Source organism: Schistocerca piceifrons, chromosome 11 (genome assembly GCF_021461385.2).
Source record: "Schistocerca piceifrons isolate TAMUIC-IGC-003096 chromosome 11, iqSchPice1.1, whole genome shotgun sequence".
In the NCBI taxonomy this organism is placed as follows: domain Eukaryota; kingdom Metazoa; phylum Arthropoda; class Insecta; order Orthoptera; family Acrididae; genus Schistocerca; species Schistocerca piceifrons.
In genome coordinates this window covers 74,487,265-74,510,385 of record NC_060148.1, presented here as the reverse complement: position 1 = coordinate 74,510,385, position 23,121 = coordinate 74,487,265, and the positions used below count along the sequence as shown (strand labels likewise).

General features: G+C 43.7%; 1 protein-coding gene across 1 annotated transcript; it reads right to left on the bottom strand.

Annotated features, from left to right (window-relative positions):
* Positions 1 to 222: 222 nt before the first annotated feature.
* On the bottom strand, positions 223 to 22,296 carry LOC124720373 (cortactin-binding protein 2-like). Its single transcript, XM_047245700.1, has 3 exons — positions 20,378 to 22,296; positions 16,519 to 16,665; positions 223 to 650 (listed from the first exon to the last, which is right to left on the bottom strand). Exons 1-3 carry the CDS (start codon positions 20,938 to 20,940, stop codon positions 263 to 265), a joined length of 1,098 nt encoding a protein of 365 aa, XP_047101656.1. The 5' UTR covers positions 20,941 to 22,296; the 3' UTR covers positions 223 to 262.
* Positions 22,297 to 23,121: the final 825 nt, after the last annotated feature.

Genomic DNA, 23,121 nt, shown 5'->3' with positions numbered 1-23,121 from the left:
GATGGAGTATTTTGCAATTGTTGCCGAGCTTTTGCAGAAATTGCTTGTGAAATGTTTTACAGAGTGAATTCTGAAAAGGAAGGTTTGTCACGTTGGTTTACAGATGTCTCCTGTTGTTGCAGTAGTTGTGGTGTTACTGGAGAAATTGTGTGGACTTCAAAAGGTAGAAATGAATAGAGAAAGCGATCCTTTTTTTTTCAATTTTTTATTTTAATATCATGTAGAATGAAGTGCAGGATGCCATTTCCTCTAGTGGCGTGTATTAACTCTGTGTTAGCATGCTGACGATCTCCTGATGGTTGTACCGCCTGGCGATGTCCAGGGCGGTGTTCCCACTATTAGTCCTCACCCCCCTGTCGGCTCCGGCCTGCAGCAACGCAGCCGCCGCTTCTGCGTGGCCATTCCATACCGCCAAGTGCAGCGGCGTCTCCCCCCCCTGACTCCTGGCGTTGGGATCGGACGCCGCAGAGAGCAGCAGCCGCACCACAGCCGCGTGGCCTCTCCATGCAGCCCAGTGCAGGGCGGTCCCCCCGGCCCCGCTCCTCGACCCCACGTCCGCCCCAGCCGCGAGCAACGCCCGCACCTCCTCCACCGCCCCCTCCTTAGCCGCCTCTCTCAGCCTCCTGCCTCGCTCTTCATCAGAAAGGTTCCTGCACAAAACATCGACACACTTAGTCTCTACTATCGAGACACACACACCAAATGAAAGAAACTGTCACAGCCGCAAAACTGCCAACAATTCGGAATACACTTCTTCCGAGCGACAAGTCACAAATCTAGAAACCTCGCTTCTGCGATACGGGTTAACCAGCGTATTACAGACAGATCCACAGCACTAGCCCATAATCAAAAACTTCAGCCATCTCCCATTAAAAATAGGTGCACTCCATCCCGTAACAAATACATTTGGCACATTCCCTCATAGTTCACTCCACAGATCCGCCTCCTTTCACCTCGGCATGCAGTTGCCACCCAATCCTTCATCTACATTCAAATAGACCCCTAAAACTACCTTCTCTGGGTACCAATTCCTTCAGTCACTTAGGAAGAAAACACTAGAAACTAAACGTATCTGTAAGTACTGAAATACAATTTCCTCACCAGACAGCTAAGTGATTCAGACCAGTAACATGGAAATTTCCTGACATACCGACAAAAGATATAAAAGTCACTCCTTCGTACACAATAAGTTGGTCGACATATTTCAAATACAGGCACCAGGTCGACTCTCCCTGACACACACACACACACACACACACACACACACACACACACACACACACACACACACAAACTACCCGCTGCATAATAATCATCACATGTGCTCATATAATCATGCATGCAACAAGAGATACATCCACTGGAACATTCATTTCCATCTACTTACAAACTTTGCAACCCACCATATGGTCTGTGGCAGGCGGCATCCTGCACAACTACTATATTCAGTCATGTTAACTTTGTGCAACTTTTTGCATTTTCTGAAAATTCTGGACACAAAATAAGTTACACACCACTACAGAAGGCGTAAAACTTTACATTTATACTTAAAAAGTTCTAAGTAAACTTAAAGTGTACACCAGCTACGCTGCTTCCGAGTAAAATTTCTCTTTCAGTAGTAGTACAAACACTTAAGCCGTAACTTTAGACCAGTCTCAAAAAAGTACTGTATTTCCTGTATCTAATGCAATGCATAAATTAGATCATGCCAGAAAGAAATCAGGTGCCTGTAAGAAATACAAACAGAGTGTTGATTCATTATCGCATGTTCACTTACAAATATCAAAATACTTGTATAGATCTGGCATTGCTGAACTTTAACCAATGTCGCGGGAACCTCTCCCCACAGTTGAAGGCTAATCCCAAGCGAGAGAGCCAGTAAGAAGCTCCAAAGACAATTGAAATACCAACTAGAAACTACAGACCTAATAAAACTGCTGCATTCAGTACAAAATAATCAATGTAGGTGGAGCAGCAACCATATGAAACAATAGTAGTAACTGGTACATATAAAAAGTTCTCAACTGACTGCAGTCATCTGCTTTTTCCGTTCCGCTCCCAAGTAGAGCGAGGGAGAAAGGACTGCCTGTATGCCTCTGTACGAGCGACAACGCCTCTCACCCTATCTTCACACGCCTTGTCTCAAGTGTACACTGCCGGAACTAGAACTGTTCTGCAGTCAGCCTCGAAAGACAGTTCTCTAAATTTTCTCAACAGAGTTCCTCGAAAAGAACGTCGGCTCCCCTCCAGTGATTCCGATTTGAGTTCCTGAAGATTCTGCGCAATACCTCTGCGTCACTCTAAACTGCCAGTAGCAAATCTAGCAGCTCAGCTGTCAATCCTATAGCTGTCTTCCTTTAATTCTACCTGTTGCCAATACCAAACACTCGAGCAGTACTCGAGAATAGGTCGCACCAGCGGCCTACATGCAGCCTCATCTACAGGCCAACCACTCTTTCTTGAAATTCTCCCAACAAACTAAAGTCTACCTCCCGCCTTCCCTACCGCAGTCCTCTCAACCTCGTTCCATTTCGTATCACTTTGCGAACTCTCGCTCAGACATTTAAGCGACGCCTCTGTGTCTAGCGGAACACCTCAACACTACGTGTCTGTTTTTCTTACTCACCTGCATCAACTTACAGATGGCTGCCATTCGTCACACAAACTAGAAATTTTGACCAACTCGCCTTGTGTCCTCCTACACTCACTCACGACGACATCTTACTGTACACCAGGGGACAATCAGCAAACAGCTGCAGATACCTGTCCACCAGACCATTTATGTATACAGACAGCAACAGCGGTCCCACCACCCTTTTCTGGAGCACTCCTGCCTCTGGCGAACACTCGCCACTGAGGACAACATACTGGGTTCTGTCACTTAAGAGCTGAGGTCCACTCACATACATGGGAACCTATTCCACACGTTTCCATCTTCTTCAACAGTCGACAGTAATCCACCGTGTGAAATGCTCTGTGGACATGTACGAATATGTTATTCAGAGATGATCGACAAGCGCACCACATCACAGGAAAATCTGCACAATGCAAAGAATTGCGATCTTTGGGGTAAAAATGGCTCAGTCACCTCTGTTGCAATCACGGATTGTATTAAAGAGTCGGCACAGAGAGAACTGGGGGCTAATGTTGCCAGTCTCAAAAAGAAAGGATTGTAGTTTACACACAAGTCAGCCTTGCCGCTATTGGACGCATCAGAAAGGCGACCGAAAATAAACCACGCGGTTTGCCAGAGCCGCCAAGAAAGTGCACTACGAAATTTGGAGTATAAATCCATCATTGCAAGCAGTTTATCAAAATAGGTAATTTGATCAACCATAGAGACTTTTGTATGGCTAAAAACTAGTGCCGACATTACACAAATTAGTTGTTGCCGTAAAAACAAAAAAAAAATTTCTCGTGTCACAAGAATGGTTGCGCTTCAATCCACCCAATCAAGGGGAACTTTTACCTCTTAGAGGAAACACAATGGAAGACCAAGTCTTTAATTGTCCGGTATAATTGCACCACATTTCGTTTATAATCGCTTTGGAATATATCCATCCATTTAGGAGGGAATTGTAGATGAAAATGCCTTTAGATGAACAGCTATTCGGTACTGATGTATATTCGTAATTTATGTAGCAACCTTGGCTTTTGATTTCTGTTCCTGTGTTGATGTAATTTACTCCACAATGTTGTGTTTCGGGAGATGGCTATCGTCTGCTGTCTCGCAGTGGTGCCACCTCATTTACCCAAAAATGAACGCTGCCCGGATGGGCCTGCACAGTGCGTCGCCATCGATTTAAGGCGCGCGCCGCGGAAACGCCGACACGGCATTTCGGAACCGAGGCATATAGGAAAAGCAGGCCGGCCATTCCGGCCCCAAGCGAGTAAAAAACTCGCAGACGCCCTCGCGCGCCTTGACGTCACGGAGAGGAGAGGAGGCTGCAGCGCCGAGCATTCAGTTTTGAGACAGCCACGAGCAAGACTCGCTGTAAGTGTGCCGTGGCACATTGCATCAATGGTGCTCGGACGACGACGGACGTTACGTATCACGTTTTTCCCAAGGATGAGCACTTGCGACGTGAATGGATGGTTCGATGCAAACGCAAGGACAAAGTGAATGCGGAAACTGCACGTGTGTAGTCAGGTCACTATCGGCCAGAAGATTGTGAACTGGATCTGAGAAATGAGCTTCTGGGGTTACCTTCAAGAAAGAAGTTATCACCAGCAGCAATCCCCTGCATAAATATTCCGAACTGGCGTGGACAAGAAATTGTGGAAAGCGGTGATGCAAACGAAAGGGTAAGACGTCTGCACATACATAACACTTTCAATAATTGAAACTGAAAAATTACCGTAATACAAACGAATTCACATAAATGCGATGCCTTTTGACGCATTACTATATTGCTTTACGGGAGTGAATGACTCGCTATATTGTACAGGCAATAAATAATGTTGCTCAAGTGTATTTCCTTTTCCTCCTGGATATAATAGCTACATTTGTCTTAGAAATAGCCGTTTTTTTTAAGTATTCTCGATATGTTGAGTATTTTAAAGCTAGTATATAGTTAAAATGACAAAATCATCATATTTCGCGTAATTTGTTTACATTTACTTCTGTAACAATAGCTGATGCTGACCAGTCGACTTGGCAGCGTAGTGGTGTGGTTTCTGACTCCCATGTTGGAGGTTATGGGTTCGTATACCTGTATTTCCTCTTACATTGTATATTTACATTTTATCAAACTGGGCTATTGCAGCCGCTTATGCCACTCATATTTAATCGCTTTCGTCAATTGATCTGATTTTTAGTGAGAAATTAATGCAGTTGCATAGTAATTTTTAGGAGTAGTAGGCCTACTCGGTAAATAATTTTACGAATAATAAAATTAAAATTAAATTTATGCTTTAGAGATCCGGAAGACGTGCACAATGCTGTGGAGTAAGAAGTTTGCAAAAGCTATCTCTGACAGCTTTAGAAACTGTGCCGCCGAAAGAAAGAAAGTCGACCGAACCGCATGTACAGACTGCGTTCATGAACCCGCTGAAGTAGTGAATACGGATTTGGAAATTAAGGAACTGAGGGCCGAGACTGAACTTTTAAAAAACTGAATGCACAGAAAGAAGCGGCAATAAAAAATGTGATGCAGCCTTACAAAGTAAAACGAACTATCTCCGACGTGTTCTTTCGTCGAAGCGGGCAGAAAAGTCATCTGGCGTGAAAGCAAAAGTCGTATTGCACAAAAGTGTAAATAGTGTATTGTCAAAGTGTTTTACACCGGCACAAATAAGATGTCTATTAAATGAAAATAAAAGGGCAAAGTGGAATTCGGAGGACATTGCCCATTCATTAACTTTAAGAGCTCTGTCACCTAAAGCATACACTTATTTGCGAAAGCGAGAAATTCCTTTGCCTTGCAGGGCAACCCTTCAGAAACGGACGAAGGAATTTAAATGCAGAGCGGGTATTCTTTAAGATATCCTGTGTTCATTGAATGAGGGGTCAGGCAGACGAGTGTCTCTCGCACCCCGCATTTACATTGATGCCACCCTTACCATCTGACACTCCACTGGGAACTCCTGAGGACGTGATTTTGAACGTGGCTCAAAATTTTGTCTTTCTGCGCTGCAGTGCATGGCAAACGATTCTGAAAATGTGCGCTCGCTTCATCAGGTAGAATACTAACGGTATTGAATTACCAATGTATGATTTGGCACGATACGAAATTATACTGTGGGACCTTACTTCTTCCACGGGGTGATTAAATGGAAATACGTATGCACATATTCTTACTAACATCGAGCCTATTCTTCTGGAGGTAGTTCCGTGGACAAGCGACAGTGTATGTGGATCGAACACGACCACTGCCCAGACTCTTCGCCTGCTCCAAAGCGACCAATGAATGGAAAGTTTCCTGGCCGTTGTATGGGACGGAATGCTGCAGTACAAAGGCCAGCCAGGTGCCCTGATATGACTCAAATGGATTTCTTTCTACGGGGAGCACTGAAAGATAGAGTCTGTCATGAAGGGACTTATGTCAGATGATACGCGCCAGACCACACGACAACGTATCATCCAATGTAGCTTGTCCAGTACATCTCTCTCGCTCAAACAGCGATTCCAAATGTGTCTAGCAGTCGATGGTGTGCTATTTGATCATATTGTTCATTAAAATGTGAAACCACACTTCACTAAGGAAAGTATTTAGTTTGTGGATGACAAGGCATCAGTTGTTTTGAATAAATGTTTAGCTTATTTAAAATCTATTCCGTCTACGTACAATTTCGAGTAGTTTCTGATTTCTAATTGACAGCAGGTCTTTTGCGCTGTAGAACCACCCGGGTGCTTCCAGGCAGAGACAGGCTGAGCTGACAGAAGGTCATGGGATAGCGATATCTACACATACAGATGGCAGCAGTATCGCGTATACAAGGTATAAAAGGGCGGCGGGTTGGCGCCGCTGTCACCTGTACTGAGGTGGCTCCTGGGAAAGGCTTACCGACGTCTTGATGGCCGCACGACTGGTTTTAACAGACCTCGATTGCGGAATGATAGAGCTTGCCTATGACTTGATATTTTTAAAATGTACAGTATCCAATGTATCGATATTTAGTAAAATACCGTTATCTGCTCCCCATGTATCGAGGAAAGTATGGATATATCAGCGCCAAATCATCAACGTGCCTGCCTATAAAAATATGGGCTGCACGTTGTAAGTACACTCCCGGTTTTAGAGCTGTACGTTGGAGTATTGATTTATTATTGGATACTCTGTACATCAACAAGCTATCCCCCTCAGAGCAAGAACTGAAAGGAAAACGACGGATGTCCACGCCTCCCGACAACCACCGTGCAAGCTGCGGTAACTGCATGTAAGTGGCACACTGAAAGGTGTCTCGTGGGTCCATCGTTCGGTTTCGTCACGTATCGGATTTGTCCGCAACACTTCACGTCGACTTCCCTGCTTTTTCATTTCTGCAAACGCCAGCGACCCTGCAGCTGTAGCGCCAAAACTGTGAGGTGAATCTGAAAGTTTGCCATTTCTGTTGGTAGCGCTGGGCGCCGATTACGCCAGCAGTTCCCCGAGTCCACTGCAGCGACCAGTTTTGTCGTTTAGATTTTTGTTCATTTTCAACGTCTGTTTTTGAAGAATGTCGATGTGAAGAAAGAGCACACTAGTTCCGATAAAAATTGTGTAACGCAACTGGTGTCCTGTTTCTTCACATTTGAAATCGTCTTATTCCATTCAAACCGCCCCTCCCCCCGGGGCAATGGGTGTCACATATACTTGCCTCACATAAAATTACACACTGGACCTGATGAAAGTTCAAAAAGCGACAACACTCCTTTACACAGTGAAAGGAAAATTGTGCCTCAGTACAAATTCAAAAAAGCAACTTCAATATTTTCCGGAAACTGTGAAAAAAATCTAAATTAGAGAGACTGTCTTTAGTTGCCGTGGCGAGAAGACTTATTTCTAGTGATGCAGAATGTTGTCTGAATAATACACCACTGGCCATTAAAATTGCTAAACCACGAAGATGAAGTGCTACAGACGCGACATTTAACCGACAGGAAGAAGATGCTGTGACATGCAAATGATTAGCTTTTCAGAGCATTGACACAAGGTTGGCGCCGGTGGAGACACCTACAACGTGCCGACATGAGGAAAGTTTCCAACCTATTTCTCGTACACAAACAGCAGTAGACTGGCGTTGCCTGGTGAAACGTTGTTGTGATGCCTCGTCTAAGGAGGAGAAATGCGTACCATCACGTTTTCAACTTTGATAAAGGTCGGATTGCAGCCTATCGCGATTGTGGTTTATCGTATCGCGACATTGCTGCTCGCGTTGGTCGAGATCCATCGACTGTTAGCAGAATATGGAGTCGGTGGATTCAGGAGGGTAATACGGAAGGCCGTGCTGGGTCCCAACGGCCTCGTATCACTAACAGTCGAGATGACAGGTATCTTGTCCACACGGCTGTAACGAACGGATCGTGCAGCCACGTCTCCATCCTTGAGTCAACAGATGGGGACGTTTGCAACACAACAACCATCTGCACGAACAGTTCGACGACGTTTGCAGCAGCATGGACTACCAGCTCGGAGACCGTGGGTGCGGTTACCGTTGACGCTGAATCACAGAGAGGAGCGCCTGCGATGGTGTACTCTACGACGAAACTGGGTGCACGAATGGCAAAACGTTATGTTTTCGGATGAATCCAGGTTCTGTTTACAGCATCATGATGGTCGCATCCGTGTTTGGCGACATCGCGGTGAACGCACATTGGAAGCGTGTATTCGTCATCGCCATACTAGCCTATCACCTGGCGTGATGGTATGGGGTCCCATCGGTTACACGTCTCGGTCACCTCTTTTTCGCACTGACGGCACTTTGAACAGTGGACGTTACATTTCAGATGTGTTGCGACCCGTGGCTCAACCCTTTATTCGATCCCTGCTGATCCCTACATTTCAGCAGGATAATGCACGACCGCATGTTGCAGGTCTTGTACGGGCCTTTCTGGACACAGAAAATGTTCGACTGCTGCCCTGGCCAGCACATTCTCCAGATCTCTCACCAATTGAAAACGTCTGGTCAATGGTGGCCGAGCAACTGGCTCTTCACAATACACCAGTCACTACTCTTGATGAACTGTGGCATCGTGTTGAAGCTGCACGGGCAGCTGTACCTGTACACGCCATCCAAGCTCTGACTCAATGCCCAAGCGTATCACGGCCGTTATTACGGCCAGAGGTGGTTGTTCTGGGTACTGATTTCTCAGGAACTATGCACCCAAATTGAGTGAAAATGTAATCACATGTCAGTTCTAGTATAATATATTTGTCCAATCAATACCCATTTATTATCTGCTTTTCTTCTTGGTGTAGCAATTTTAATGGTCAGTAGTGTATCTTCCAACGGAAATCGTAGGGTCAGTATTGCCTCATATTCCTAGACATCAACAAAACCCAAACTGATATTCCCCGACATCAGCTTCTACGAGTTTTTCCATTATTCTGCAAGGAGCTGATGTTCATACTTTGCAACCCAATGACTTAACTGGTATCTCATTAGTGCTCACACCTGTCACCAACTGCTTTCTTTGGAACTGAAATCTCATATTATTTTTGAAATGTGAGGGTATTTCGCCTCCCTCATACATCTTGCACACTAGATGGGAGATTTGTGTCATACCATATGGGAGAGTTTTGCCATGCCTTACTCTCCCAAAACTGTCAGTAGCTCTGAGAACACCACACACACACACACACACACACACACACACACACACACACACACACACACACAATTTCTACACAGTCCTCCTTAGCCATTTTCCACTTCTCGTCAATAATTTGTTAAACATTCATATTTCCTTTTGCCTACTTTATTTGCTGAATTTTTATAGTTTCTTCTTTTTACAGTTGAACTCAGTATCTCCTGCATTAACCAAGGATTTCTATTTGGCCCTGTTATTTACCTATTTGATCTTTTTCTACCTTCTCTGAAAGCTACCAATTCACCCCCAACAACTTTATTCTTTGTTTCTCATTGTCCTAGTTTGTTATTGTGTGTGCTGTAAGTCCATTGCTTCCTTCTCTAACATTAAGTTTCTCACTTTTTTCGTTGTAACATAACCTGTTGTGTTTGCATCCTAAACATTTCCCCACTTCTTACCTTTCCAAGTCTTGCATCTCATCCTGGTGTTCTATTTTTTTCTGCTTTGTTTCACATTCTCTACGGAGCATACTGATTTTGATATCAGCATGTGCCGCATAATTATTACTATCATCCTGGACACTAAGTATACAATTCGACACTATCAATTATGTTTTCAGTGTGCATGTAATACATGTAGGTGTGTGTCATCTTATATTTAGCGTTTTTAAATTTTTTTACTTGTAGCTATGTACTTCCTGTGCCAAATTACGCATTATTACCCACATGATTTGTATGCACGAAAATTGAAAAATTTATGTTTGTTGCCTGGCAATTGAAATTTCGTAAACAGATCTCGTCGCAAAGAAAACCGCCTTTGTTTCAGTGACTGCCACACCAACTCGCGAATCATGTCAGTGACACTCACCCATATTGCGCCATAACACGAAATGAACTGCCCTTCTTTGCACTTTTTCGCTGTCCTCCGCCAATCGTACGTGGTAAGGATCCCACACCGCCCAGCAATATTCCAGCAGAGGACGTACAAGTGTAATGTATGCTCTCTTTGGTAGGTTTGTCGCATCTTCCAAGTTTCTGCCAACAAAGCGCAGTCTTTGTTTCGTCTTTCCCACAATATTATCGATGTGGTCATTCCAATTTAAGTTGCTCATAATTGTAATTCCTAGGTATTTAGTCGAATTGACAGCCCTTAAATTTCTGCAATTTATCATATATCCAAAATTAAGCAGATTCCTCTTAGTACCCACGTCGATGACCTCGCACTTTTCTTTGTTTGGTGCCAACTGACACTTCTCGCATCATAAAGAAATTCTCTCTAGAACATTTTGTAATTGGAATTGATCGTCTGATGATTTTACTGGAAATTACAGCATCTTCTGCAAACAGTCTAAGGGGCAGCTCAAATTATCACCTAGACCCTTTATGTAAATCAGGAACGGCAGAGGGCCTATGACACTACCTTGCGGAACGCCGTATATGACTTCTATTCTACTCGATGATTTGCCGTCTATCAGTATGAACTGTGACATCTCTGCGAGGAAATCAAGAATCCAGTCACACAACAGAGACGATACTTCATACGTATCAAATTTGATTAATACTGGATGTATACGTGGACAAGGAAAAATTCCCAGATTTCCCGCTTGAAAATACACTCTCCCACATGAAAACACTTTTTCCGTCTTAAGTGACGGTATATTATCCCTCGGAAGTGCAAAACTTATCAATTCTTTGAATGGTTATGGACATGGGCGTAGAATTTCCTGGCACTTTAGAAAACGAAACTCAGGGAAAAAGACACGTTTTGGAAATATCTTTGACGTGCAGCAACATGTACGTTGCGTATTTTCGTATTACGACAGCACACATTGAAATTCCACCAAACACCACATGTTACTTTCCGAATCACTGAAATCGAGATTGCGATGCGCTTTTGTAAGCCAGTCACAGCTCATGTCACGTGATCTCGCCAGCTCATGACAGCGAGTACTCAGGGCATAGGATGCGTGATGTAGTCAGCCAATAGCAACATCCCTGCTAAGCAGCGGTAACACACAAGTTAATGGCTTAGATTAATATACATAGTGTTGCTACAAGAAAAGCAAAGCTTCCACATATAATATTGGTCACTAAGGTTAATAAGCTGCAAGAGAAGCTTATCTTTCGAAATGATGTCGATTTTTTGCGCGTGTTACACTTTCAGATAAATCACACAAATGTGGCAGTAAAATTTTTAATAATGACAGAAATGTCTGATCTCCAGGGTTGGAAATTCTTGTAAATGGCTTGTCATCAAAGAGTTGATTTTTAAATGGAGTGAAACACACTGTGATTTAAGAATTTCATGGTACATCCTCGCGCATAGTCCAACTTACGTTAAAGAATATTTACTTTGAAATTAACGCTTTTCAAACCAACATTCGCAATATTTTTCCACGACCTGCTGGAAACAGGTTCGTTCCAGCAGCTGCCGGAGAGCGCCAGGTAAGAGCCGCCCCGCGCTTGCGCAGCTAACATGACGTAGGAAGCCCGTATGTACGTACGTGTAAAACATTGAAAGATCTTACATTACGTTGTAAAAGCAGTAAGACGTCACAGGGTACTCCAAGAGATCAGAATTTCGTGAACCATACTAAAATGTGCACATTTAAACTGCTACTTAAAGCGCACATTCGTATGTCCAGATTCAGATGTAAATTTTCTTGGAGTACCAGTGCTGCATTATCTCATGTTTGGTTCATTATTATGGAATAATGCCATACGTGCTAGAAGATGAAAACTTGCACTTGAAATGCAGCGACCAGTTGAAACTAGCCAGTACTGTGGAATTAAAAATTTCGTTTCAAATACATTGGATGCCTCTGCAGGAAAGGTTAATAAAAGCCAAATTTCTTTGGCAAACAGACAAAAATAACTTATTTTCTGCAAGGCGATTAGTGCTTGACTGTCAGAAACTTGGAAATAAAGTAAAGTCTGAAACTAATAACGTATATCAGCCTTCGGTAATTATGTGAATGTATTTTAATTCACTTGATACCTCCCGGCCAAAGATATCCGTTTTGCTTTCATTTGACGCGAGAGTAAACGGAAGGAGAAAAAGCAAAGTCACTGAACGTTAACACGGGCCATGTGGAGACTGCCCACTATAAATCAGACTTCTCTGCGCATCGGCCTCGGATCTACTATATTTGCGAACCGGTCAACACTAAAAAAAATCGAATTTTCAAAAGTACCCTAGGGCATCTTGTAAAACACATCATTCTGAAAAATTTGAAACAAAAACATACGTGTTCGAGAAAATATACGACATGTTATTTGGTCTTAAGTGTGCCGAAGTGCAGTACCACGCCTCTTCACACAGCGTTCTCTTACTGCACTGCACATCACTGCACTTCGCACTGTGGGACTCAAATGTGTATTTTGTAACGGATGCCATCGAACTACATTCAGGACAGCGGAAATTAAAATGTCCTTTGATTTTAAACAAAATAACCTTGCAATTAATACTGGATGGAATTATTTGTAACCGGAAAAAGAACTCTTCAGAAAATTTGGATTCTTTACTGCCTAATAGCTAATAACTTTCTGTTCTGGGTGACAAAATGAAATATAGGATACACAAAACCAGGTAAGACATGAGACAAGCAAGACAGTACATATTTCTTCAATCCTTGTGTTCTTTTCTCACTAATCTTGCTCTAGCTTTACACGCCGTGCTTTCCTTTCTGCGAAAGAATCTGTTGCCTCATCAAAATTCGTCAAATGTTTTGCTACATGAAAAATCGAAATGTCGTTGTCTAATACTCAAAAAGCTTTTAATACAAATAGTACCAAAGACTGGTGTGGTTTCTCGATCTCATTACGTCTATTGTCACTGTTTGCAGGACGAAAGGAAATAGGCCTTTCTAATATTGCAGCAGCTGTAACACACAATAAACAAGCGAGATTGTTTTGGTAATAACGGTCATTTTTATAATACGGCAGAATATAACTCGCCAAGTACCAATATGAAATGCCTGTTTGGCCTACTACAAGCAAAAGGCTTTGTGTTAGGAAATAGTTTCATGTTTCATTCATAAGCTCCAGTTTCTTAAGCATGAGATCGAAAAGTAGAAAAGTAGTAGTGCGAAATTTTTGTATAAATTTGGAACCACCCCGTTTCTTCTCCTTCCTCGTTCTAACAAAAGCTTCTCATCCCTAATTCTATAGCTATTCGTATTATTGTCAAAGCTCAATTCTCCAGTTAACTCTACTAACTCTGCCAGAATCACCTGTTTAGTAATTATCCAGCGATTATTCTCCGGTTAGGCGCTATTACGTGTTCGTACAACGCGTTTTCCGCACTACTCCCAGAATGGAACTTAAGCGGCTACTAACCAGGAAATGTACAACTTGCCCTCTCTAGTGTAGCGAGCTGGTCCAAAACTTTGTCGAACTTTCATTTTCTTTGATACAGCGACAAGATAATACATTAATATTTCGTATCTGGATAATACGTTAATATTTCGTATCTGTTATTCCTGTTGGTCGTTCATTTCCACTCTGGTAGTCTGAATCTATGGACGTAGCTATTCGCTCATCATCTGCATACCAGTCACACACACACACACACACACACACACACACACACACACACACACACACACACACACACACACTACATTCACCCGTGCGGCTTTATTCCACTCAGCTCGTGTAGCCCCGTCCCCTTTGTCTGCAGGAAAGTTTATTTCCAGATGCGACGAAGATTGCCCTGGCAGGTACGTCACGTACACTATGCACGCATTCAAAAATCAACTTACGATTCATTCAGAAATCAACTTAGAATGTGATCCAAAATGTTCACAAATCAACAGCGATGAGCTTCAAACTCTTTTGAATAATCAAAAGACCAATGTGCGCTAGATGCTAGGTGCTTTGCGAAACAAGGTTATTTTTCCTAAGCAATATGAATTCCCCCCCCCCCCCCCCCCCTCGCCACAGAAATTGGCGCCCGGTTCAGATACTCTGGTTTGCTGCGTGCAGAACCAACACCGACATTTGTTTCCAGAAGCGGGAGAAGGTACTACTCAAGAAGCGACTCAACTGCGCATGCGCGTGATTCCGCTCGTAACTGCTTAAATGAATCTAATGTAAACAGTTGTGACTTAACGCTCATCAGAGGTAATTTGTTGTTACGAAGCACTGCATTGTCTTCCTACAGCCTTTCACACATTTTGCTGTTGGCAGACACTCGTATGAGCACTGTTTCGTTTATATATAAAGCATCCCCTCGTTCATATTTTGTTGCTGCAGTATTATTTTCCAGCAGCGGGATACAGTAATGTCCTTAGTTAGAGTATCGGTTATTAACAGTCACAATGACAAAAAATTAACTGAAAACTACATCAATGAAAAACTCCCGGGATTCTAGAAAATTCCCGTTTTTCCCAGTTTTCTTGCGGATGAAAAAATTCCTGGGTCTTTCCGGGATCTTCCGGGCCGTATACACCATGTAATAGTCTCTTGTTAGGAATGGTATCAAAACCCTTCTGGAAATCTAGGAATATGGAATCGATCTTAGATCCCTTGTCGACAGCACTCATTACTTCATGGGAATAAAGAGCTAGCTGTGTTTCACACAAACGATATTTTCTGAATCCGTGTTGGTTATCTATCAGTAAGTCATTTTCTTCGAGGTGAGTCATAATGTTCGAATACAGTATATGCTCCAAAATCCTACAGCAAATTGAGGTCAGTAATATGTCTCTGTAATTCAATAGGTTACTCTTATTTCCTTTCTTGAGTATTGGTGTGACCTGTGCTACTTTCCAGTCTTTAGGAACAGACCTTTCGCCAAGTGAACGGTTGTATATGATTGCTAAGAAAGGCACTATTGTGTCTGCATACTCTGAAAGGAACCTAATTCGTATTCCATCTGGACGAGAAGACTTGCCTTTCTTAAGTGATTTGAATTGTTTCACAACACCTAATATACATAATTTTTCGTGAAGGAATTAAGGAAAACTGTATTTAGTAACTCCGGTTTAGTGGCACCATCACTGAGGAAACTGCTGTTGGGTATATATAAAACTGAAGTATAAAATGGTCCATACTTGATACTGAAATCCACAGGCTATGAAGTCATCTTGCAAATGTATCAGTTCACTGTGAGATGTCAATATATTTTTCAGTACGACCAACTATCTTTGCCCACGTCAGTTGCTCATTTCTGAAACTATGCAAAACTTCTCCTCTGTGAATCAAATCCACTACTCATCACACCTGGTGACCTCCATCATCCATCGAATACAGGAGTTTGTTTACGAGTGACGAGCCATACAGTGCTGTACGCATCTCCACTCAGCCACACCCATTGCATTTCTCACTTCTCGAGAGCAGATACCTCAACCATTAGACCAGCTGATGCGTTTGCTGGCGTAGATGGAATTACCATTGTGGATCATGTTTTTTACCCATGGTTTGCAAACACTACCGCCAGAGGTTCTCATGTACATCCTCTGCAGTAGGGTAACATCCACCGATTCGATTTCCCTTTTGCTACTCTTCCCACAAGTCCGCCAGGATAAACTCTAGTGCAAGTGTCGATGAGAAGCTGAGTCAGAAGTGGAGGTGTGCTCAGGCAGCCGACTGCTCAAGGAGACTGCCTGCAATAAGCAGCAAATCTGGGTTCCTGTTCCAGTGCGGCACAGATTTCCAATAGTCACTACAGATGTAACTCACTAGGGAACCATTTAAGGAATATTCAAATTACATTTTAAGACAAACCCGAAACAAGCTGCATCCTCATACCGGTACTAAATAATAACTTTGTAATTATTACTTTTATTTCTGTTTACCTTTCTTTCGTCATTTCTTCCCGAGTGTCTTCAATAACTTATATCTACAACCATTCACGTAAGTTTTGTTGAGTGGAATTGTGTGAAACATCCCGTTTGCATACCCATTTAATTCAGAATCAATTTGTAAGACACACAATCATCACTAAAAACAAAATCTAGATTCAACAGATCAATATATAAAGAATCTTTGGAAATGGGTATGATTTGTACGTGACACTTCCTACGTAGCTAAAGTTGAGCGACTCTGAACTGAACTTAATTCTCACGGCAAATACAGAGCGAGAAATCTTCTGCACATGTGCTCAATCTTCAAAATATCATAGCCAAAAAAGTGAGAAATAAGTGATGTTTAATGGCAACTGTAACCTCTATCCAAAAACTGAAGGAATCTGTATTTTATTTTATTTACTATATCGGCTGATTAATGCCAAAATAAGCAGTACTCTGAGGGTAAGACTTGGGCACGTGTGGCAACACAACTTACCGGAAGCGACAGACGGCTGCGTCATCAGGTGGAGGGGTGTGTCGGGCAGACGTGGGAGGCGCAGCTGCAGCAGGAGTCCGGCTGTGGCCGCTGTGGGGTTGACTGTCAGAGTTGGGGGTGGACCCGCCCCCTGTGGCGGCCGGCGAGCTGCACAGAGAAACACTGTGTGGGTGGGCGTGTTCACACAGGGGCTCACTGCAGGCGGTACAGCTGAGGGACTGTCCACCGGGGCAACAGAACGCTCAGTGCCAACAACACCAGCCTGTCACTTAACGTGACTGTGCCACCAATTAACTGATCTTTTTCTACACTACTTCTGCTATATACCCCAATGGCATAGCTTGAGATGCAAAACAACAAATTGTTCACAATGAAGCACAAACCAAATCCCAAACATCAGGGCCAACAATTCTGCTGCCCTGACAGAACAACTATCAGACACAATTTAGAAGCAGTTAAAGTCATCTGGCTGCTACTTTTGGTTGTGAGGTGATTTGAAAACTGATATATGGATGCTGAATTATATCACTGGAGGGAGAGAGAGAGAGAGAGAGAGAGAGAGAGAGAGAGAGAGAGAGAGAGAGAGAGAGAGAGAAACTGGTAAGTTGGGGTATCAACTTACTGTTTAAACTATATGGTCATGGATATGCAGGCGCTCTGATGTGAAGCCCGAGGGAATGAAGAAGATGGACAAGAATTACAAGAGCTATGCTATAAAAGTTATCGAGAGTATATTCAAAATTTGGATTTCAGTAAAGCAAATAGAACTGTATATACGCATGTAATGTCTCCACAATTCGATTCCTTGGAAAGACAACAGTGGTGATGTGTTTCATAAACAACAATTTTTGTGTTGAGCAGTTTGCAGTAGAGGCCACCATTAAAAGAAAAAAATGGATTACACAGTGTATGCAATTTTATCTGATGGACAACGTTTACAACTTGCGAAGTAACCTGTAGTCTACTGAATATGGATTTTTTTTTAAATTTAAAAAGAAACAAAATAGACTTGTCTGGAGCATATGTATCCGAGAGACAGAGGCAACAAATGATAGCTGGATGAAAACGTCACATCAATACTGACATTGTGGGAGATATGTCTTACACCTGTAGATGAACAGCGAATATAATCTGCTGTATGCCCGTAGCAGGAAACCTGATAGGATTCCCTGGACGACCTCTGGTAACGCCACAAGGAACTTCAAAAAAGACAGGGGGCAGAGATTTCCTGTCTGCTTTGTTAAAGGGAATGCACGGAAAATATTCAGGGCGATAGCTGAACAGAGACGAGAAGGAAATGTGATTGTAAGGCACAGCCTTGAGTGTGACAATGTTACTGTGCTGGCTGGAGTATTCTCTTCTTGTTTGCCCCCAGTGTGCATGAGTAGCCCCAGTGCTCATAGCTCCTGCTTGACTGGATATCTCAGGGAGTCACACCCTGCTCTTTGGGGCCAGTCACCCAGGGGTAGCGTCTTTTTTAGTAATCAGGAAAGTCTTCAGTCCCAGGTTTGAACCTCACCATCACTTGAATTTTGAATACGAATCATCAGCATTGGTGTCTGAAGACTTCCAGCATCAGGTGTCGCCCTCTTTCAGCCAACAGCCTTTCCAAAGAGGGCGGAGGGGCCGACAGAGGTTCAGGGCACTCTCTTTCCCTTGAGGTCTGAAACTGCTCCTAAATGAGGAAGAATTGGCAATGATCAAAGGTTGAGTAACCAACGAAAGGATAACGTTCTATGATTCTGGAGCTGGAAAGTTAGGAGTTCGAATGTGGTTGGGAGCCAGAAAATAAGAAACGGATTTCTGGTCACATGAGAATAGGGTAGTAGCAACAGCAGTAGGATTCAGTATCAATAGAAAGGCAGGGCAGAAAGTGAGTATAGATATGTTCTCATGAGAATGAAAAGCAAACCAACAACATGCATAGTTCAGGTATACATGATGACGTTGCAAGTTGAAGGTGGAGAGAGAGAAAAAGTGAGGATATTGAACAGGTAATTCAGTACTATGTAATAGTCATGGAGGGACTGAAACGCGATCATAGGGGAAGGAGTAGAAGAAAGGGTTACACGAGAATATGTACTTGATAATAGGAATAGGAGAGAACAAAGGCTAGTTAAGTTCTACAGTAAATTTATCGTAGTAATAGCTGGTATAGTCTGTTCAAAAATAACTAGACGAGGAGGTATACTTGGAAAAGGACCGAAATATGGGAGGTTTAAAGTCACACCATATTATTGTCAGGAAAACATTTTGAAATCAGATACTGGACTGTAAAGCATACCCAGGAGTAGATATAGAGTCATAACAATTTAGCAGTGATTAAGAGTAGGCTCAATTTTACGAGACTCGTCAGGAGCAATCGATGTACAAAGAAGTGGAATACAGTAGTACTAAGGAAAGAAGAGATGAGATTTATGTTCTCTGAGGCTACAGTTACTGCAATAATAAGCAGCTCAACAGGTAGTTCAGTTGAAGAGGAATGGATATCTTTAACAACGACAGTAACAGAAGTTGGAAAGAAAAACGTAGGTACAAAGAAGCTAACTGCGAAGAAACCATGGAAAACATAAGAAATCCTTCCGCTGATCAATCGAAGATAGAAGTTCAAAAATATTCAGGAAAATTCAGTAATAGAGAAATATGTCACTTAGGAATGAAATGAATAGGAAGTGCAGAGAAGCTAAGGCGAAATGGCACGAAAAATGTGAAGAAATCAAAGAAGAAATGATTCTTGGGACGACTGACGCAGCATATAGAAAAGTCAAAGCAATCTTCCACAGAATTAGAAGCAAGCGTGGTAATATTAAGAGCACAATGTGAATTCCAGTGTTAAATACAGAGGCGAGATCAGATAGTTGGAAAGAGTACACTGAAGGCCTCCCTGATTGGAACAACTTGTGCGATGGCGTGACAGAAGAAGCAGGAGTCGGTATGGAAAATATTGCTGATTAGAATCAGAATTTAAAAGCGCTTTGGAAAATTTAAGATCAAAGAAGGCAAAAGGTATAGACAACATTCAATCAGAAGTTCTAAAATCATTGGGAGAGGTGGCAAAAGGTCTATTCTCACTGGTGTGTAGAATGTGTAAGTCTGGCAACATACAATCTGACTTTGAAAGAAATATAATCATCACGATTTGGGAGACTGCAAGAACAGAGAAGCGTGAGAATTATCGCACAATCAGCTTAACAGCTGAAGCATCCACGTTTCTGACAAGGATAATACACAGGAGAATGAAAAGAAAATTGAAGTTCCGTGACGTTCATAGGATTTGTGGTCCTGGAGAAAGCGTTCGGCAATATCAAGTGGTTCAAGATGTTAGAAATTCAGACAAAAATACATGTACGCTATAGGAGAAGTCAAGTAATTTGCAATATGTACAAGAGGCAAGAAGGTAAAATAAGAGTGAAAGACCAAGAATGAAGTACTTGGATTAAAAAGGGTGTCGGACAGGGATGTAATCCTTCGCCCCTACTGTTCAGTCTATACATCGAAGAAGCGATGACGGAAATAATGGAAAGATTGAAGAGTGGAATTAAAATTCAGGGTGAAATGATATAAGATTTGCTGATGACCGATTATGTCAGTAACAGTGAAGAAGAATTACAGGGTTTGCTGAATGGAATGAACAGTCTAATGAGTACAGAATATGGACTCAGAGTAAATCAGAGAAAGGCGAAATTGATAAGAAGCAGTAGAAGTGAAAACAGCGAGAGACTTAGCATCGTGACTGATGATCAGTAATTAGATCAAGTTAAGGTGTTACGCAACATGGGCAATAAAGAAACCCATGACGAACAAAGCAAGGACGACGTCTAATTCACACTAGCACTGCCAAAAAGGGAATCGTGCTTACCTGGCTTCTGCCGGTGGCTCACCGAGCATACTGCTGACTTCAATGACTTCTTGCGGGTACTCGAGCACAGCGTCCGCCCAGCCCCGCGTGGCCATCACCTGCGGGTGGTCCTTTATGAAGGCGACGGCAGCCCTGGTGGCGTCCGGGCACGAGTGCCTCACTGCCGTGACGGCCGTCGCCGCTGCGGTCTCGACGGCCAACTGCGAGATCAGCTGCCGCTCGCAGGCAGCCTTCAGGGCCGACAAGCCGTACTTGTCGGCCGCCGAGAGCAGCTGGGCGGCCGTGTCGGGCAGCTGGGGGGCCTGCAGGGTATACGTGTAGGCGACCAGGAGCTTCAGCACCGGGCCCTCCACGTCGTCGATGCTCACCTGGCCGCAGCTGGCCTCCAGCATGTCGTGCGCGAACATCGCTGCGAACACGGGGCTCGCGGCTGCCAACACGGCCCTGTGAGCCGCCACCCTCGTCTCGCCCGCCACCAGCGTCACCAGGGCGTCTTCACCCCCATCTACCAGGGCGGCCAGGGCCTCGGTTGTGTTGTTCTGAACCTCCGTAACTGCCGACATGGTGGGTAGTCCTGAAACACAGTGCCACTGAGCAGCCCTCACACTGCACCCTCAACACTTGTACGAGGCGCATGCATACCTGTATGAAACAGCAGCTGTGAAAGTGTTGTCCACCCTAAATCAATTGCAACGTCACCAGTTTCCTTAAAATGACAAGGGCCCGTACTGCTTTGCGATCACCTAAGGTTTGTGACTACCAGTGCGGTGCTACAATAGACTGCTTTCACCTTCTAAAAATGTTATCGTTCTCAGTCAAAAGATGGTTTATTTATGTCATAGCAAAAAAATTAGCAAAGCAACAAACGTGTTTCAGCCATAAAGTTACACGACTTATATTTAAATCCAAGTTGGTGGCACCTCTAACTAGGAAAAATTTTCTTCCTCCTTATCTCAAGTTCCTCAGATCCGTGACACCTGATCAGAAGCAATGTACATGTAATGCAGAAATCAGTTTCCTCGGTGAATGTCTCAGGGTAGGCACGATTAAACTTGACCGGCCACCGTGGCCGAGTGGTTCTAGGCGCTTCAATCCGGAACCACGCGCCTGCTACGGTCACAGGTTCAAATCCTGCCTCGGGCATGGGTGTGTGTGATGTCCTTAGGTTAGTTAGGTTTAAGTAGTTCTAGGTTCTATTGGACTGATGACCTCCGATGTTAAGTCCCATAGAGGTCAGAGCCATTTGAGCGGTTTTGAACCACTAGTCTAAATTCATTGGTATGTTTAACTCTCCTTTGAACAGATTGATACCTGCGTCTTCTTTCTTCAGAAAAAGATGCAGCGCCCACCTCCGTGGTAAAGAATGCTGCATAATACAATCATAAATCATGTCGCCATTTTATCCGATTGTTGCGAGCTACGGTGTACCCAGGTATTTCCAGGTTGAGCAGTTTAGGAATGAAACTCGTTGCCTCCATTTCCAGAGCATGTGTTGTGGAACTTTCGCACAAATATAAATTTGCATCTCCTTTTGGCGTGGACGTGTTTGTATAGCATCTTTGCCCCACAGAACGTTCGGGTACTTATTAGATGACACATACGTCATGGCTAAACCAAAGTAAGCTCCATCACAGCTCCGACATCACTCTTGACTCTCCTGGTCGTATGAGGGGGCAAACGACGGAGTCAGTGAAATAGTTCCACACCCTACAGTGTAAACTGGCTTCCCAAATTCAGACAAGTGGGTTTCGCGAGAACGGCGTCCACTTTTTTCGAAACGTGCCGAATCAGAATCTCCATTCCACCAGCGCAAGACGTCTGCCGGATCGTTACGGTGCCAGCAGAGCGCCTAAGAATTCGTCCGAAGGCTTCTGTCGCGCCCGCCCGACGTGGATGGAGACGCCGAGGCAGTGCTGCACAGAGCGTAGCGCCGGAGGTCAGCGCAGGGTCGCAGGCCAACACGTGCACTGCAGGCTTCTGGAAGCCACCCGACCAACCCGAGTCTTCCTTCCCCATCCCTCGTTAGTTAGTTGTACATTTGCTTGCGTTTTATATCGCTTTGCGGGTTTTTTCGCCTCCCCATACGAAGTATGCACTCAATGTTATAGGCTCAAGACTCTTGACACTGGCGTTGTAATCGCATAATGAACGACTTTTTACTGTTGTTTACAGGTACTGTGACCGTATTTTCCTACATCCAAGTGGTGCTGCATGTAAATAAACGAAGCGGTAAAAGCTGTAAAGCCATTTACATTTCCATACAGTCTTCGAGCATCGACATGTTCCTCGTCTAAGAATCAGACGTCATTGTCTTATAAATGTTTAATGTATCCTGAGATCAGTGGTGTAGTATTCTACTTTATTGTGACACTCGCAATGCGACAGTAGTTTACACTGAGCTTCCGCAGAGTCTTTCACTCAAACGGTTTTCTAGGTCATCACAACTTTGTCGAGATACTGAGCGGGATCGCGTCTGAATTATTAGTAGACAGAGAGCCATGGTCCCGATCACCTTCAGCATATTTTGGAGACACAATCTTCGTGCGTGTCTGCGCCATGTAACCGGCAGAGAAACGTGTGTGAAATGCAAGTAGTGGACTGGATATGCAGGCCGTGGCGGTGAGACTCTCTGGAGTCACATTCGGGAGGACAGTGGTTCGACCACACACCGTGCAGTGGCCAGCAGCAGGTCTGCAGACGAAGGGCGAATGAGTGGATGTGGCTGCTTGTCATTTGTGTCTTCT

Excerpts from the sequence above, each read along its gene's own strand:
- LOC124720373 (XM_047245700.1), bottom strand. The coding sequence starts at position 20,940 with ATGTCGGCAGTTACGGAGGTTCAGAACAACACAACCGAGGCCCTGGCC. Across the intron at positions 16,666-20,377 it reads GAGCCACCGGCAGAAGCCAG|CTCGCCGGCCGCCACAGGGG; the intron begins GTAAGCACGATT and ends TTCTCTGTGCAG. Across the intron at positions 651-16,518 it reads GCAGCCGTCTGTCGCTTCCG|GAACCTTTCTGATGAAGAGC; the intron begins GTAAGTTGTGTT and ends TGTTTTGTGCAG.